This window comes from Canis lupus, chromosome X (genome assembly GCF_048164855.1).
Source record: "Canis lupus baileyi chromosome X, mCanLup2.hap1, whole genome shotgun sequence".
Taxonomy (NCBI): domain Eukaryota; kingdom Metazoa; phylum Chordata; class Mammalia; order Carnivora; family Canidae; genus Canis; species Canis lupus.
In genome coordinates this window covers 107,300,423-107,318,029 of record NC_132876.1, presented here as the reverse complement: position 1 = coordinate 107,318,029, position 17,607 = coordinate 107,300,423, and the positions used below count along the sequence as shown (strand labels likewise).

Here is a 17,607-nt window from a genome sequence, read left to right as displayed (position 1 = left end):
TAAGTTTTTTTTGTTTTTTTACATTTTAATAAGTTAATTGGCTAGCCAGTGTTCTTTGCAAAAATGCCTGTCTTCTGGCCTTTTATTTCTGTGTTGATCTGTTGTGTTTATATCTTCAGGATAATAATACTATATTGCTTGTATTGTTAAGAGTATCTACTCCCACTCTGCCTTTGTGAAATATTTTTAAGTTGGACTTTTTTTTTTAAAGATTTTATTTATTCATGAGAGACGCAGAGAGAGGCAGAGACACAGGCAGAGGGAGAAGCAGGCTCCACACAGGGAGCCTGATGCGGGACTCGATCCCTGGATGGGGATCACGCCCTGAGACGAAGGCAGACGCTCAACTCTTGAGCCACCCGGGCGTCCTTAGTTGCACTTTGTTTTTAATTACATTTTATCATCAGGAGACCAGCTTTGGCCATGCTTTATCTTTTCATTTATTCATGGTATTTTTTGATGCACATGAGGTTTTTTTTTTTATTATAGTCCTATTTGTCAGTCTGTTTTATGATTTGTGTTTATTGGTCTTGTTCTAGAAACTTTTCCCTAGCTTCATCCTATATACATATATATATTTTTTTTGCCTCCCCTAGTGTTTTAAACTTTTGCTTTTCATACTTAATTCTTTCATTTATCTGGCATCCTTTTTTTTTTTTTTTTTGGTAGGACGTGAGGAAGGGTCTTTCGGGGATTTTTTTGTTTTGCTTTTGGTATGCTAGGAGTTGTGAGGATGCTTTGTTCCATCTTGATCACTACTTGTCCCAATACCCTTGATTAAATTGTCCATTCATTCTCCAATGATTTGTTTTTTTTTTGTTTTTTTTTGTTTTTTTTTTTTTCTCTCCAATGATTTGAAATGCCTTTGTTGTCCTACATTAAGTTATTCATTTATTCATGGGCCTGTTTCTGAGTCCAACAGCTTTTTTGGACTTTGAGAAAGTGATATTTGACAGGGCTGTGCCAAAAATGTACTTTAAAAAAGATATACAGATGGCCACAGAATGCCAATGAATTGTATTTTATTCTAGAATATTATAAAAAGGAAAAGATGTTGATCACACTCTAGATGAAATTATTTTTTCTGATGGCCCACTTTATAATTTTTTAAAGATTTCTTTATTTATTTTAGTGAGAGTGCACGTGTATGCGTGTGCAAGTGGAGGAGGGGAAGAGGGAGAGAATCTGAAGCAGACTCCCTGCCCAGTGCAGATCTCACAACCCATGAGATCATGACCTGAGCCTAAACTGAGAGTCAGACGCTTAACCAACTGAGCCACCCAGATGCCCCTATAATTTGTTTTTAAACATTTAATTTAAACATTTAAATTAATAGCTAAGTTGCGTGGGATCAGTTTTCATAGGCTACCCACCTACATTATAGCACGTTACTGAAGATTCTGTGCACAAACTATTTCATCAAATGTGGTAGTGACATCTAAGTTTATTAAGTTATGGATGGAACAGTTCAGCATGTGAAATCGGCCAAAAAAAAAAAAAGAGCTGTATCTTGGGAACAATTCAAAGGCTGGTAAATTGTGCTTCAGTAAGCGATGAGATCCACATAGTTATCTGTCTTTATACTTTATAGCTCCGCTCTTCTCTGGAGTGGTCAAAGGCAGCTCACAGAGTGCAGACACATTTAAGAGAGAGTAGCTGGGGGTAGAAGAAAGGCATCAGCTGCCACCTGCAACTGCATGCTCACCTGTCCCCAGCCCATGCGGAATGACTCCCTTCTAAGCTTTTCCGGGATCTGATGTCTTTTTTATTTCACCCTTAAAAAACAACCTTGTATTAAGTACCATGGTGTGTAATTACTCAAAGTGTTGTCAAACATAGTCCCCTGATGATTATAAAATGCAATTACAATGAAGTGTGTCTTAGAAAAGATTTCACAAGGGCCTGCCTTGTCAGTCTTGTCTTTGCCACCAAGTTCTGAGCATTCTTGGTCATTCTCTATCCAGTGGGATTTGAATAGGATCGTCCAGGATCTTACATCTAGACTTTCTAATCCTTAGATTCTAAACCTCGTGGTAGTAGCACACTGGGTTAATTCGCTTCCACAGGGAACTGACTCTGACATTCTTTATGCCGGAATAATTCTCAGTACTACATAGTTCACGAGGGCAAAAAGATAATCATTTGTTTATTCAATAACTCTGTGGCTACTTCCATGTGTCAGGCGTGGCGGGGATATTGAACATACCAAGATGACTTAACGCCCTCAGAAACATCCCCCAATCTACTTGGGGAGACTAACAGACATAAAATAGCAGGCTGGTGTCTCATGATCCTGCATGGTGTGTCCCATGGACATTTGAAACCATGCAGGTAACAATCTAAAATAGCCAAAAAGGGACAGAGGAAGGAGGGAAGGGCTGTTTTTCAGTACTCGAACGGAAACTCTGATGGTTAGGTGGAAGATACAGTGAAGGGATAGCTGTGTATTTTCCAGGTTTCTTTTTTTCTTTTTTTATTCATCATCATTTCAGATAGAAATGTTTAAGGGAAACCAGGGAAGGGCTGCCAGGAACATAGCAATTTGGTTTTCCAAGATCATTATATTTAGTACTTTAATGTCTAGCTTTTGAGGTGGGGGTGAGGGGTGTTGAATTTAAGAAAAAGTAAACAGTTGTTCTTAATTATACCATACTCTGGGACTTGCTATGCTAACTTCAAACAAAAATAATCCAGCCTTTTCCCCATTACGGAAACATCAGTGATTAAACAGAATTGATTGTCTGAGTGGTTATGATTGGGGGTTACTACAGTTAAATACTGCTAAGCCTTTAAGTTGAGCGGTAAACTGCAAATGGAATTCGTGGCTAATAATATCAGTGAAGCAGTCTATTTTGTAATGTAGTATTTATCACCTCCTTACGAAGACAAATGATCTTCCTTATTTGTATAATGTATTATATAATTTTTTTGAAGTTCACACATTACCTGATGAATTTTGTACAATACTAACACAATGGAATGTTCCTGGAATTGGACATATTGAACAACATTGTCTCCTTCAACAAACGAACTTGCAGAAATACTTTATTTAAGAATGCCTAACGGAGGTCTTTACTTTTTTGCTTAAGCTGTCAAGGCTTTCAGTTGCAGTAGGTAGTTCATCCCCAACACCTAGATTTCTCTTTAAAAAAATTCTTGTAGTTTAAATCTCTTTGGGTAGGTTGGATGTGAAAGGATGTAATTTGTAAGCTGTGTGATAAGGGTGACAGTTTTGCCCTCAGGATTGGGCAAGAGGAGCCCTGCCCTGGGTCCTGGTTTCAAGCATCCTTCCACTCAGGCTCTCCTAACAGCTGTGCCCCTCACCACTGGGGGGGGTGGTCAGCAGTGCCGAGGGGATGTGTGCCCGAGTCCCTTTCTAGAACACAGTTGGTATCCCCAAGATTTGAAATTTCCTGCCCAAACTGCTGGGGCACCTGGGTGGCTCAGTGGTTGAGTGTCTGCCCTCAGCTCAGGTCATGATCCTGGGGTCCTGGGATCGAGTTCCTCATTGGGCTCCCCACAAGGAGCCTGCTTCTCCCTCTGCCTGTGTCTCTGCCTCTCTCTGTGTGTCTCTCATGAATACATAAATAAAATCATAAAAAAATAACTGCTCAGCACACTTCCAGGGCCCACAGGGGTCTCTTTCTCAGTTTATCATCCCATCATCCTGATGGAAGCCTCTGCCTGGGCTCTGGTGGGTGGTCAGGGTGCTATTGCTGGTGGGGGTATGAGCAGAGGGAAGGGGGTGGATTGAGGGCCCTGGTGCGCCAACAGATTTTTGGCATGGAACCTTACAGGGTCTGAGAATTCTGAGTTGGAACCTGGCCTTTCAGATGGATGAGTGGGATATTTACAAGTTAGGAGGATAGAATGTATTTAACAGTTTGTAGCCTGATTTATGGTTTTAAATGGTATATGGATGGACCTGCATTTGTACTCTGATCTCAGATCCTGCAGTGTAGGTATGAGCCTGGGGAACTGCATAAATATGTCTAAAAATATGGACAGTGAGTTCTCATTAAGCTATATTTGGAAGAATGTCAAATATTGTCTCAAACAAGCTCTATTTATTTATTTTAAAAAATATATTTGTTTTAGACCGAGAGAGTGTTCACATGAACAGGGGAGGGGCAGAGGGAGAGGGAGAGAGAATCCCAAGCAGACCCCCCACTGAGCTCAATCCTGGGAGTCCTGGATCATGACCTGAGCTGAAGGCAGACACTTAGCTGACTGAGCTAGCCAGGTGTCCAAAAACTTCAAAAGCTTTATGAAACTGAAAATAATCAGTTGAAATTTGAAAATCTTATCTCTGCTTCCTTCCCCCATTTGTAGAAGATGCCCTCTGTAATGGGCATCCATCCTTTCTTTTTCTTTTCCACTGAGTATTCTATTGGCAGAAAGTTCTAGAGAGCAAGAATAGATGTTCATTTGATAGAAACCAGGTTCAGTGTACCCAGAGAACACTTGACATTAAAGAATTCAATGGTGAGTTGTTACGGTAGAGGAGACATGAACAAGAAATGATTTCCTTCTTTTTTTTTTAATATATATATTTATTTATTTATTCATAAGAGACACAGAGAGAGAGAGAGGCAGAGACACAGGCAGAGGGAGAAGCAGGCTCCATGCAGGGAGCCTAACGTGGGACTCGATCCCAGGTCTCCAGGATCACGCCCTGGGCCGAAGGCAGGTGCCAAACCGCCGAGCCACCCGGGCTACCCCAAGAAATGATTTCCTTCTTATCCTTGGTGATGTCTAGTAACTTCAGAGAAAAGGTCCATTACCACCTTTCTTTTCATCCCAGCTGCAAAATCACATTCTGAACCCAGCCCTTGCAGGCTGCCTTCTGTTATCTTTTTGAGACTCCAGTTGCATTCATCCTGCAATGTTAAATGCCTTCTCTATAAGGTCCCAGGGGTGTAAAGATCTCCAGAGCATGAGGAAGCCCTCAAGTGGCTCAAAGACAGAAGGAAGCGGAGAGGTGTATGCTCACACTTGGTTATTCTTCCTGCCAGTAGGAACACGACCAGCTAGGATTGGAGGGTGACCAGCATCTGTGGTGAAGAGCAAGAGAAAGGACCAGAGAAGAGGGGACATTGTGGTTTTCAGTTGCGTTTCCTTCACGACTAATGAGATTGAGCTGCTTCTCCAATGTTTATTGGTCACTTGGAAAACCTCTTTTTGAGGTGTTTCTTCACATCTTTGGTCCACTTTTTCTCTCTGGTGATCTGTCTTGTTGCTTTGTACACATTTTATATTCCAGATATGAAGGACAGGCATACCTTCCAGGCAAAAAGAAAACCATTGCGATGTCTTTGGCAGAGTTAATCTGTGCGTCTCGTGTTGGGGGAGAGTAGGAGTTGGTGTGACTCTGAGATCATGGATGAGGAAGGGAGCCAGGCTGATGTTTGGCTGGTAAGCACCTGCCTGGCTATGCTGATTCTTAAAATCCTGAAATAATTCCATGCCTCTTGGAAAGTAGGTGCTGCTCTGAGCCCTCGGTGCTTTCCCTTTCTTCTCTTCCTCTCCTCTATCCTCTCTTCTGCTCCCCTTTCTTTTCCATTCCATTCTTTCTCCCTCAGTAGGTCCTCACTGAATACTTCCCATAGGCATAGACAGTCCTGAATAAGAATTAAGAAACAAACAAATACTAGGAGCCATCTACAGGTATATCTATGTGTGACAAAACATACAAAATATTAAGAAGCACAATAATCATGATGCCTAACATGTCTTCAGACACCATTTTAAGCACTTCATCTTATAATAACTCTATAAGACGGAGATTATTGTTATCGCCATTTGTCAGATGACAAATCTGAAACCCTGAGAGATTAGGCAATTTTCTCAAGGTCACATAGAAGTAAGTGGCAGTGAATGCTGGGAATCCATGCTCTTAACCACCGTCGCCTCTGTGCTGTGCGCGTGCATCAACCTGAATGGGCATTTTCAGTTAAGGAAAGGGAAGGGAACTGTAGCTGTCAGTGTTCAGCTGGGGAAGCAGAAACCACTCTACTGTCTTAAAGAGAGTGTATTTAATATGGAGAATTGGTTCTAAAAGCATTGGAACCGATTGACAGAAGGAGCAAAGAGGGGACACTGGTGCTCAGAGTTCCATAATTTCTGGAAGCTGCTACTGCTACCAAAGGAGGAAAGATCTTGACCCCGAGTCCACAGAAACACTCACCCTTGCAGCTGCTGCCCACTGGGACTCCAGGAGCTACGGTCCCGCAGAAGCTTCTGGAGTCTATGGGCCCCAGCAGCCATATGCCTCTGCTGCTGTCCACTCTGTCCCCACTGTTGCCTGCTGGAGCCATGGGTAGAATCAGGAGCAGAAAACAAAAAAACCAAAGCAGACTTGTACGTCCCTCCAGCCCATGAATGCCTCCCACTGACAGAATCCAGAGCTCAGCTGGCAAGGGAGCCTGGAAAATGTAAGTCTGTGGGCTTGCCACTGAACATGCTAGAAGGTCAGAGTGAGGCTGAGACCCAAAGCATAGACTACAAGCTCAGTACTGCCCAAGGAGATGTGGGTACAGGGAAGAAGAAAAGCTTATTTTGTGGCATCTAAAATAGAATTGATTATAAGATGTACCCCAATACTAGGTACCGTCCAGAAAGAAAAATACTGTCAAGAGGTACACCCCCCTTCTAGAGATGTTAAAGTCCCTCTTGAAATTGAAGCAATATGGTAAATGGCTGCCCTCAACTTGCCCGTGGTCTAAGGGGGTGGATTCCCACAGAGATCATTGTCACACAATCCGAGTGATATGACAGGTCACCCCATGACCTTGACGAGAAGTGGGCTTTATGCTTTCTAAAGGAGTCCGAACTGAGTCTCAAAAGATGAATCTGAGTTTCTAAGGAAATGCTTTTCTTTTCTCTTCTTTTCTCTTCTTTTTTCTTTTCTCCTTTCCTCCCCTCCCCTCCCCTCCCCTCCCCTCCCCTCCCCTCCCCTCCCCTCCCCTTCCCTTCCCTTCCCTTCCTTCTTTTCTTTCTTAGCACAAAGGCTGGGTGAAGTTCGCTGTGTCTGGGACCTTGCAGAGCATTGAGAATGACTGGTGTGTGGCGGGTAAATTGACGGGCCAACCAAAGTGAGCCTAGACGATTGCAGGGGTGCAGTCACGCAGGATGTCATGTGAAGCATTTTGACATTTCCCCAAAGGCCGACAGCAGCTTTTGAAGGGTTTTTAAGCACCATCATAAGTCCACTTGAAATTTGACTCAGGATTGCAATTCAGTTGGCTCATGGCAGTGTAGCCGCAGCTGTTGCTAACTGCTCAAATACCTCCTTCCTCTCGGTGGCTGCTCCTGCTCCAGGCCCTCCTCGCAGCCGCATCCACCCCAGCCCCTCTCCTGGAACCCTCCAGATCCAGCCACTAAGAAGTAGTGCCTCTCTGGAGCGTTTAGCCAAGCCATTCCACGGTACTGCTGCCTCGACATCCATTTTGTTAGGCCAAAAAGCAACCTGTGGAGACCTCAGACTGACCCTTGCCCCTCGTGCAAGTGCACACCCCGGATAACAGTGCGCAGAGTCACAAGCAAGTGCAGGTTCCGGATAGGATGTCCCCAGCAGCCCTCATGATCCAGGAACGGGCTCCCTCGCCTCCCAGGGTGCCCCTGAGATACGAGCTCCACGGAGCTTATCACAATTCTGTTTGGGGTTTGAAGTGACCATTTGGGCCTTAGCCTGGGAACCCCAAGCCCTCCAGCCATGGGTTGGAATGACGGCTCATGCCCAGGTCCTGCCTCTGTGTACTTTCCCTGCCTTGACTTCCCCACGTCGGCCGCTGGGGCATGCTGTGTGCGTCCTGCAGGACCTGTAAGCAAGAACTTTCTCGTTCTAGTTTCTCCGTAGTCTTTGGTTGAACCACAGCTCACGATCTGGCGCCCTGTGCTCTCCACTTAACAAATGTTCTTTTCAGAAGAGCATAGCAGCCTGGCGCTTTCGTCATTTGAATATTGTTAAATATTTTGAATGTCATCCCCAGGTTCGCTACGTAAGTTTAATGTTTAGTTTTTGTTAGTTCTTCGGTTTGCCCTACTGAAGAGATGTGATGGTTTCTCTAAGCCAGCGGTCCCCCGAATGTGGTCCTCAGAGCCCCAGCACTGGCGTCACCTGGGAGCTTGTTAGAATACACATTTCAGGCCATCCAAGAGCTACCGGGTCACACACTCGAGGGATCGCACCCGGTAATCTGGGTTTAAATCAGCCTTCGAGGAGATTCTGGTGCCTGGCCACACCGACCTGAGAATCACTTCTTTAAGCGTCTTGCCTTCATTAAACATCTGAGTAAGTCATCCTTCAACAGTTGGCTGTGAAGAATCAAAGGCATACAAACTTGTATAGGTTAGTTGTCTAACCAAGGGTTTCAGGGTAGATCTGATCGGGGTCAGGGTGGATCTGATCGGGGTCAGGGTGGATCTGATCGGTCACATGTAAGCACCAGTTGGAGGAATAGTTATTACAGTTTAATAGAATGCTATGCAGTGGAATGCTTTGGGAAAGGTCTGAAGGGTTTCGGAGCTGTGTTACTCATGTTTTAAATTTTCTTTGTTTTAGGACTCTGACATCTTTGGGCCTGTGGACCCAGGGAAGGCCTAGCCCTCGTGGGGTTGCCTCATTCCTAGAGATAGTAAATGACTTGCCTTGTAGCATGCCTTTCCGATGCAAACCAACCAATCCTGAGTCCTACCCTCACCTGCCTCCTTTTCTCAAGCTCCTGCAGTCCAGGACGCTAGCCACCCAGAACTTAGATCACCCCAGGGCCAGCTGGTGGACAACTAGAGACGCTCCTCTAGACCGGCACCTGCTGAGATTATTCAAACTCTCCTTTCTTAAGCCTGTCTGGCGGGGGGCGGGGGGGGCTTAACCTGTCTGACCATTTCTTTCTTGAAAACCATAATAAAAGGCTTTTGTGTGTGTTTTCCCCTTGCTCTTTCTCCCCTCACCCCCCACCCTTGCTCCTTCTGCCGCCTGACCAGCCCTGGTGCTTTCCCGTGTGGCCCGTGTGACGTGGTGTGCCCCTTCCTCTTGAAAACCGTGAGTAATAAACTCTCCTTTCAAAGCCTTTCTCTGGGTCTGTCATCTTCCTCTACCCGTTTCAAATGAGTCTTGGGTACCTTTCAAAACGAGCTCGACAGATTTGAGTTCCAGCTGGGCTCAGTCATTTGCCCATCGTGCGACCTTGGGAACATTACCCTGTGCCGGCTTCGTTGTCCTTATCTGTACAACAGAAGGTTCCTCTACCACGGGACCCATGATAATACGCACGAAGTGAGTGTGCACTGAAAAAATAGTAGCTGATGGCCAGTGATGTGAGAAAATCAAGAAATCAAATCCCCCTTGAGGCTCAGAAGTGAACAGTACAACACATGGATGGAAAGATGTATATATCTTTCCTAATGTTCAATTATGAGTAGCAGCAAATTGGGAGATATATTTTTTAAAGATTTTATTAATTTATTCATGAGAGACAGAGAGAGAGGCAGAGACACAGGCAGAGGGAGAAGCAGGCTCCATGCACCGGGAGCCTGACGTGGGATTCGATCCCGGGTCTCCAGGATCACACCCTGGGCTGAAGACAGGCGCTCAACTGCTGAGCCACCCAGGTGCCCCCGGAAGATTTTTCGTGTATGGCTACTCTTGATGCCCAGCCGAGAAAAGGTTTCCCCCTGTATGTGATGATGGCTGCTGTTCCTGTTAAGGAAATGAAACCTGCTAATTAGTCTTTTCAACAAGAGAATTAGAGGAGGCATAGTTTATCGCTTTCCCTAGGTCTCAAGTGTCATTTTGACATGCTGTACCTACCTTCACTAATTACCTGAGGCAGATAAGCAAATTTATCAAGTAACAGGGCACAGAGAAAGAGGCTGGCATTTGAAACCTCTCAGGCCTTAAGACAAATACCTGCTGTGTGACCTTGGGCAAATTGCTTAATAGCCTCAAACTTCAGTTTCCTCATCTGTGAAAGGAGACAGAACACCTAGCTAAGAAAGATGTTGGAAAAGATCAGATATAATGTAAATAATGAGTCTCATCAGTGGAAGGCCTGGGACCTGAACCTTCCGTAGTGCAGCTCTGGGCTGGCGCCATTCGGCTCTCCTCTCCCTCTCCTCCCTCCCTCCTTCCTCCTTCCTCCTTCCAGGGGATGGATGAACACATTTTTCAAGTTTTGAATCATTTCCTTCTTTCTCACTGAAACCGTAGCTCACATGGGATTTTACTGCCTGAAACAGAAGACCCCGCACATCCGAGTTGTGAGCAGATGCACTCGCCCAGCACATAGACTGCTTGGCTTGTCATCCTGGCCACCAAGGTGGGGCCGAGGTTGCAGGATTCCCTTCTCTCTGGATCAATAATTGTACCTGTGAGTCCTACAGGGAGAGATGTAAATGCTCAGGCGAGTCCCAGGGCGGCTGGGGTTTGGCCTTTTTTTCCCCTCGGGCTGTCCATTCTTGCAGGTCCTCCAGGAAATCTTCCCCTGTCATTCAGGCATGACTATTTTTCTGGACACTTCTAGGCCTTTAGTGCTCTGTAACTAAGTTGCCAAGGGCATTGGGGTTTTTAATTTTTTAAAGATTTTATTTATTCATGAGAGACAGAGAGAGAGAGAAAGAGAGAGAGAGAGAGAGAGGCAGAGACACAGGCAGAGGGAGAAGCAGGCTCCATGCAGGGAGCCGGATGTGGGACTCGATCCCGGGTCTCCAGGATCAGGCCCTGGGCTGAAGGCGGCGCTAAACCGCTCAGCCACCTGGGCTGCCCAAGGGATTTTTTTATAACTGGCCCGGTTTACCTATTGGGAGCCCCTGACATGGCTTCTTCATTTGCCCTTTCAGGGCCTTGCACAGGCCCAGACCCCCAAGAAATGCTCAAGAAATTTCTGTCGGTTCTGTTGACTGATTGCCGTTAAAGCTCAAAATAGTCCTGGAAGTTCTGAATTGAAACATTATTCAGCAGACATACCTGCATAGTGACTTTTCAGTTAACTAATTTTCATGGCTCTTGACAAATGAGAACATTTTTGACATCCCCCCTTTTTTATCCTAGAATGACACTTCACCCCCAAAGCACACGAAATAATATGCCATAGTTTAAATATTACAAGTTCGGACAAAGACACATTGACCAATTTCTCTGACATAACAGCCTGTGTTCAGAGAACATCAAGTAGAACAATTTTGGGAAGCTGGTCAAGTGCCGGTGAACATTTTGCTGTGTGTGTGTGTGTGTGTGTGTGTGTGTGTGTGCGTGCTGTGTAGGTGAGGATAAGAGGCAGCATCTTCTTTAGGATTTCTATAAAGGGCCAGAGACTAAATGAGCTCCACGGGCCATATTTGTGCTGCAGAACTACTCAGCTCTGACCTTGTAGCATAAAAGCAATCATAGACAATATGTAAACGAGTGGGGGTGACTTTGTTCCAATAACATTTATTTGCAAATATAGGTGGTGGCCTGGATTTGGCCCATGTGCCCGAGTTTGCAGACCCTTGCTTTTATCTCCTGTAAGCACTCATTATTTCTCTCTACTTTGAACTTCTTTTTTTTTTGCTCTGATTTTTTTTTCTGTGCTACAACTTTTTTTTCTTTTCTCCTTCTTCTTTTTTTTTAAGATTTTATTTTTAAGTAATCTCTGCACCCAGCATGGGGCCTGAACCCACACCCCTGAGGTCAAGAGTCACACGCTTCACTGACTGAGCCAGCCAGGCGCCCCTGATGTGCTACAAACTTATTTTTAAACGCAGTTTGAGTGCAAGATAATCAACAGCTCCCAAAACGCTGAAAACTTAATACAGAAAATGGCACAGAATGAAGAATGCACCTTCTAATGGGTGATTCACCAGCACCCTTTCTTCTACCAATCCCCCACCTGCTCTCGAGTCTTCTTGACTCCTTTGGTGAGTAAAATAAAACCGCATTACATGAATAACTGTAGTTATTTTCAATGCCTCGAAAGTTATTACTTTTATAGATTTGTTATCATTGTTCAATTAATACCTGATTCTATCTGCTTTTGTGTTTCTTCATTTGGGATGGAATGCGTGATAATTTTCCTGTTACAATTAATGGAAGTATTTTTTGGTTTAATGGCTTTTCAGTTTGTAATTGAATGTTCAGGAATGAATTCATGCATGAATTCAGGTTAGGTGAGGAATAGGTGCTTCAGGGCAAGTCTCCATTGCCCTCACCCCTGGGGAAATCTCCATTCCAAGGTGGGTGAAGGCGCCCCGCAGCTGGCAACCTGCAGCCACCAGTGCATGTCAGTTTGGACCCGGATGGTGTGAAGAGATTCAGAGAAGAAAGCAAAGTGGGAGGAAGTGGCGTCCTGCCTGGGTGGATGTCCTCTCCCTTGTGCGCAGGGGGCTTTGTCAAGCCGCAGACATACAGAGTTTGGCACTGATCCCCTTGCCCACTTTCCCCTCCCTGTGTGTGCTATGCTGCTTGAGGCTGGTCCTTGGGTTCTCATCTGCAAACCAGAGATAAAAAAAAAAAATACCTTTGTTATCAAGCATGTAAGTTTACCATGAGGTTAAAATGGGAAATGGACGTGCTATACCTATGCGATATATCATTATCATTTGAGCATTTAGAAGGAATTAGGAAGCCAAAAGACCCCCCAGACAATAGCATCTGAGTTTCCCAAAGCTGTATTTTAATAGAAGAATGAGTACCTGGGAATCCCTGGGTGGCGCAGCGGTTTAGCGCCTGCCTTTGGCCCAGGGCGCGATCCTGGAGACCCGGGATTGAATCCCACGTCGGGCTCCCGGTGCATGGAGCCTGCTTCTCCCTCTGCCTGTGTCTCTGCCTCTCTCTCTCTCTCTTTCTGTGTGACTATCATAAATAAATAAAAATTAAAAAAAAAGAGTGAGTACCTGGACCTAACTCATCCGATTCTCATTGTTCTTATTTCTCCCTTCACTGTTATGGGCCATGAACTGTAGATGCTGGGGCTGTAGGGCTGAACTCGATGGACATGATTCCTAACTTCATAGAGTTCACAGTCTAAGCGGTTCTATGGAGTCAAATCTAAAAACTCTCGGGAGAACCCCATGCTAGGAGCCAAAGGCTAAGATGTGTTCTAGAATAACAACAACAAAATAACATCAACGGGTAATGAGCACATAATATCTAAGTACACTATGATGTCACAATTTGGACAAAAACTTGTGCTCTTCTGCCTTTGGGGCAACATGAAATGAGCAGAACGTAAGGTGTGTTTTGGAATAAGTCTAAAACCTTGGAAGAAACCCATGCTGAGGATGTAAGGCCTGACCAAGACCAGCCAGATAGCACCATGAACAGGTGGCTATGTTATCCTGGGCTCGACGGCATCTGTTGAGCTCCGGTGTGACCCACAGGGCCACGGGCACATGTTTTGCATGAGAACTATGCTCTATTGGTTTTCACACGAATCCTCTACCCCCATTCCCACTGTCCTATGAGCTCCAGCAAAACAAAAACAGGTAAGTAGTAATTGTGTTGTGAATTAATGCTATTTTAAAAAATATTTTATTTATTTATTTGACAGAGAGAGAGAGAGAAAGAAAGAATAAGTAGGGGGCTGCAGGCAGAGGGAGAGGGAGAAGCAGGCTTCCTGCTGAACAGGGAGCCTGATGTGGGGCTCGATCCCAGGACCCCAGGATCACGACCCGAGCTGAAGGCACACACTCAACCGACTGAGCCACTCAGGCACCTGAAATAATGCTATCTATTTCATTGGGTAATAAAATCCATAGCACTGGACTCTCGGTTGCCTTTCCCCATGAATAAAGCAGATTTTCATAATTTAAATTGTTAGCACAATTAAACAAATCAAAGACCCAGTCATCAACTCAGTCTTTCCAATGAAACCAATCGCCTTTGATTTTATCCCGGAGAATCCACTGAAATGGGCGTTTTGTGTAAACAGAAAACCATACTAACCAAAGGTGGCCTTGGTGGGGCTGGAGGGCCAAATACCCGAGGGCTCTTCCTATCAAAAGACACAGGGCAAAAAAATCTTTTACCGTATCTTCTGTGGTCGCTAATAATAATTTGAACACTCACCGGTCTTTTGTACAGTTCTGAGCACCGCAGAGAGGAAGTGCTTTTTTCCTTTTCCTTAAAAAAAGTTCCAGTCCAAACCATCAGCCTCTGTAGGTTGTCTTAATTGCTACTTTGCACTGCACTGGACTAGGACTCTGATTTTTGGCACATGCCGTCATGCACAAAGTTCTTAAAATAAAATGCTCCAGGATATCCCAGGAACTCGTAGAGGGCTTTAAAAAGGGACTTGCACACAGAAACAATATCTTTGATGGAGACAGTTCAGGGAAGCAGAATGATTATTGCAAAAGAATTGCGTGATTCATCGAGACCTTAAAGTGGTTTGGGGGAGTTTGATGAGAATCCAGTTTTGATAAAGACAATTGTTTTTTTCCTCCCTAAGTGACTATACATTTAAATAGCTAAAACATCTGTTCAGCAGCATAGTAAAACATGTACACTCAGAACGCCTGAGAGAAGAGCCTGCCAAATAATCGGTTGAGAGGGACTTTGCTGGGGGGGAGAACACCAAGATAAAGCAACCACTGTTTGTTTTGTCTGGTCAGGGGGAAAGCCAAGGCAACCAATATTTTGGGTTTCTTTTATTTCATTTGTGAAGAAATATTTGAGAAAGAGTGGCAAGGGAAGATTTCCTGACGGGATTTTTAAAGCTGTCTATTAGTAGAAGAGCAAGAGAACCTTGGATGTCAACGCCTAACAGACTCTTGAGACCAGCCACCAAACCACAAAAAGTGACTTTCTCTTCGCGTGGCCTCTACGTCCCTCCTGATGGAGACAGAAATGGGGAGCAGCGCGGAGACTGGGAAGACAGCCAATAGAGGCACGCGAATCGCCCTGGCTGTGTTCATTGGTGGCACCCTGGTGCTGGGCATGATCCTCTTTCTAGGTAAGTGGGGCACTGGAGGCCAGGGAACAGGGCAAGTGCAGTTAAGTTTCTTGGGACTTGCTCTGGCAAACCTGGTCGGGATGCAGGTGGAGGGCTGTTTGCCTGGGTTAGTAGGTGGTGTATCCTTAGCTGCTATTAAATATGCAAAAGGCAAAGGAGACTTTTCTTGAGGAAGCCGAATAAATAAATGCACGCAAGCACCCAATGTATAGTCCAGGATGTCAAATGGGTATAAGGTGGCTTCCGGTGGCTGGAAGATTCGGTTGCACTGGGCAAATGTCTTTTTTATGTGTTACATTTTACATTTAGCAGAATGAGTGTTTGTGAATTCATAGGCAGATACTTTCCTTTATTTTGTGAGGAAAGGCTTCACCTTGTGATCAAAACCACGCTGGAATTTTTTTCCATTTGACTTTTGTTGCTGTTTGCCTGAATGAACCATGAAATTTAACTTAAAAAATACAAAGCAGTCTTTAAACATGCACCTTAATGATATTCCTCAATGGCTTTCTAATCCAATGACTCGGTGGGATGAAATTTTAACTCTGCCTTTCTAGATTTAAAGATTAATATGAAGGAAAACAGAGGTCTTCCTTCCAAACGTTTGAAGGGTATTGTGATTCAATGATTTTAATGACTCTTGGTGAGAATGATGTACCCAGAGAGTATATATGATGAAAAGCATATTCTGTGAATACGATTGAAATATCCTGGAAAGGGGAGACGGAGACGGATGTTCTAAAACTGTAGGCATTTGAATCTTTGATTCTTATCCTTTGTATTTTCCTCATACAGCCCCTGCTATTTCATTAGCTTGAAAGCTATATAGGAACCAGCCCTATACTTAGGCAATTTTAGGTGCTATCTGAAGGGTAGCAAGTCTGGAAACATTCTTTGGCATGTACAGGTTGCAAGAGGCCATGTTTATTTTGGCAAAGGAAAGCCAGTGATTAAACTTTTAAAGAGTTGGGGTTGTGTGGTTGAAAACTCTGCTAAAACCAGTAAACCATCTTTCCATGTTTTCTGTGGCTGCAGATTTAGGAAATTAGATAGGTTTATTGTTTTCTGGTACAGCGAAACGTCCTACTCCTGCAACTGAACCTGGGGCTCTCAGAAACTTTTCTGAGATTTCTCAGCACTTGGGGTTCAGACATGTGTCCTATCCTGAAATTCAAAGATATGGGCATGCCAAGGAACTACATACTATGTGGGAAGTGAGTACAAAGTTAGACTATTGGGGTTTTGCAAACACTCCCAAACATAAAAATCCAAATGATGATTGTTTATGTAAAAATAAACATCGTTTTAATGATGTTACTGCTGCTCAAAGCATTTTGAAATTCCACCGTTTAAGAACTACTAGATTCTGAGGCTGTTACATCTTGGTTGGAATGTCCTCAGTGGCAGCACATCTTTGTTCCTGGCGAGGAGATGATTCTTTGGAACTCAGCTCTAAAGTTTTTAGAGCACAGTAAAATTCATGAAGCCAAGCAATGCTATGGGTAAGGGGGCCTGTGTCAAGCAGGAAAAAATAACTGTAGTGTGCCCAGTAACCTGGCTCTTACTGCAGATTTCTAAGAGGAGTTCTCCTGGTGTTGGAGAATAGAAGTGTGGCCTCTCTACACCTTCACTGCTCTGTGCCGTCTGTGGACTGGCAGCATCAGCACCACTTGGGAGCTTGAGCTTCCCTCCCAAGACATATGGGTTCAGAATCTGAATTTTCATAAGATCCCCAGGTGATTCATTAGCAAATTAAAGTCTGAGGAGCCTCGCTCTAGCTGACCACGTCCACTTGGATGTATAGATATTCGGGGATGTTTGCTTTCAGATACACGCACATTCTTTTGTAGGTTTCTGTCAAACATCTCTGCACCATTTCAGACTTCCTTCCCACCCCCCTTCTTCCCTGCTCAGCCCCCCTGGCTCTGCTACTCACCTCCACCCTGCACTCAGCGAAGTCCTGGTCTGAAAATCTCCAGGCACCTGCAAGGCAATGCCCTTTGTGACAATATTCTGGTTAAGTCCTCTTCTCTTCAAGGCGCTTCCTGGTTGATATTTTTCTGTCTGTCCAAATTGAGGCACATGCCTGCAATTTCTAGCATCCCTCCTTACCCCTTTGTATATTAGGCTCTGGGCTAATCTCTTTCCTAAACCTTAGTCCTTCTACAGTAAGAGCGACTGCCACTAGCCTTGGGGTGGTCTCAGAGAAGCTAGAAAACTAGAAGTGAAAATGGCAGGTATAACCATACGCCTATAACCAGTTTATTTTAATGTGTCCTTTCTTCTCCTCCTCCTTCTCCCCACCCCCCAGAGTCTATTTCTCAAATGTAATAGTTGGCAAACTTTTTCTGTAAAGGGCCAGATAGTAAACCTTTTCAGCTATCTGGGCCCTACAGTCTCTGTTGGCGCTACCTGACTCTGTTGGAGCAAGAAAGTAACCACAGACAAATATGTACACAAATAGGCATGACTATATTTGGATATAATTTGATTTCTGAACACTGAAATTTGAATTTCAGATCATTTTTACAAAATATTATTCTTCTCGTGATTTTTTCCAACCACTAAAAAAATATAAAAATCATTTTTAGCTCACGGTCTGTACAGAAACCAGCAGTAGCCTGGACTTGGCCCATGAGCCATAGTTTGCTGACCCCCCACTATATGGTCATTC

At 44.4% G+C, this 17,607-nt stretch overlaps 1 protein-coding gene and 1 long non-coding RNA gene across 5 annotated transcripts in view; one reads left to right on the top strand and one right to left on the bottom strand.

Annotated features, from left to right (window-relative positions):
- Positions 1-9,472: 9,472 nt before the first annotated feature.
- Positions 9,473-13,080, bottom strand: LOC140628796 (uncharacterized). The gene is made up of 3 exons (XR_012026757.1): positions 12,874-13,080; positions 10,369-10,541; positions 9,473-9,700 (listed from the first exon to the last, which is right to left on the bottom strand). It is a non-coding gene; the product is annotated as an uncharacterized lncRNA (long non-coding RNA).
- The window catches only part of PHEX (phosphate regulating endopeptidase X-linked), a 210,125-nt gene continuing 204,205 nt past the window's right edge, over positions 11,688-17,607 (top strand). For 2 of the 4 annotated variants that reach the window (XM_072818317.1, XM_072818316.1), the window contains exons 1-2: positions 11,688-11,898; positions 14,646-14,933. In XM_072818317.1, the coding sequence (XP_072674418.1) occupies positions 14,816-14,933 (118 nt within the window). In that variant the 5' untranslated portion in view covers positions 11,688-11,898; positions 14,646-14,815. Of the gene's footprint in view, positions 11,899-13,167; positions 13,465-14,592; positions 14,934-17,607 lie in introns of those variants that run through there. The other 2 variants (XM_072818315.1, XM_072818314.1) reach the window with 2 other exon arrangements.